At 61.2% G+C, this 659-nt stretch overlaps 1 protein-coding gene across 1 annotated transcript in view; it reads right to left on the minus strand.

The window, feature by feature from the left end:
- Nucleotides 1-303: 303 nt before the first annotated feature.
- The window catches only part of RNPEP (arginyl aminopeptidase (aminopeptidase B)), a gene marked incomplete at its 5' end in the record, with an annotated part of 8,132 nt that continues 7,776 nt past the window's right edge, over nucleotides 304-659 (minus strand). Inside the window, 1 exon segment of the mRNA XM_009577460.1 lies at nucleotides 304-468. Within this exon segment, the coding sequence (XP_009575755.1) occupies nucleotides 304-468 (165 nt within the window).

Genomic DNA, 659 nt, shown 5'->3' on the forward strand with positions numbered 1-659 from the left:
ACCTCCTTCAGCTGCTCCAGGCCTGTCCCTCCTGTGCCAACACCAGGAGAAGCCACCAGCCTCCTGGAGTGACCTGCACATCCCGGACCAGGGCTGGCAGGGTCCCCTCCTGGGGCACCAGTCTGGTTCCTGGGCAGGAGGAGCAGGGAGTCACGCTAAGGCTGCCCATGGGTCACTGGGAACAGGAAAATCACAAAAAGACAAAAATTACAAATTTTAATATGGAAACATGTGCAGTGAGGGAGAGCGCGCTGAGGTCCTGCCAGAGGGAAAGCCTACAGAGGGGGCGGAGCCCAGGCTGCACTAGTCCTCTGCTACCTCCAAGCCCAGGATCTTCTTGACGTAGTTCTGGACGTTGACATGGAGCTGGGGGGCCGTGGCCGAGAAGGTCTCCATGGCCAGGGCCCGGGCTGACTCCGACCCGCCCCACATGGCGCGGTAGAGGGGCAGGGTGTACTTCTGCTTTCCCTGCAGAGACAGAGAGGGAGTTACCCCCCCAACCTCCTCCCTGGCTCCAGTGGGATGAAGCCCCAGGAGCCCCACATCCCCCCCACGGCACACCACCTCCAGCATTGCCCTGCTGTTGGCCAGGGAGAGAACACAGAGGACTAGGACAGGGTAGAAAAATGCTGCTGTGGCAAGACCCTGGCACTGGGCCA

Source organism: Fulmarus glacialis, unplaced genomic scaffold (assembly GCF_000690835.1).
Source record: "Fulmarus glacialis isolate BGI_N327 unplaced genomic scaffold, ASM69083v1 scaffold12885, whole genome shotgun sequence".
Taxonomy (NCBI): domain Eukaryota; kingdom Metazoa; phylum Chordata; class Aves; order Procellariiformes; family Procellariidae; genus Fulmarus; species Fulmarus glacialis.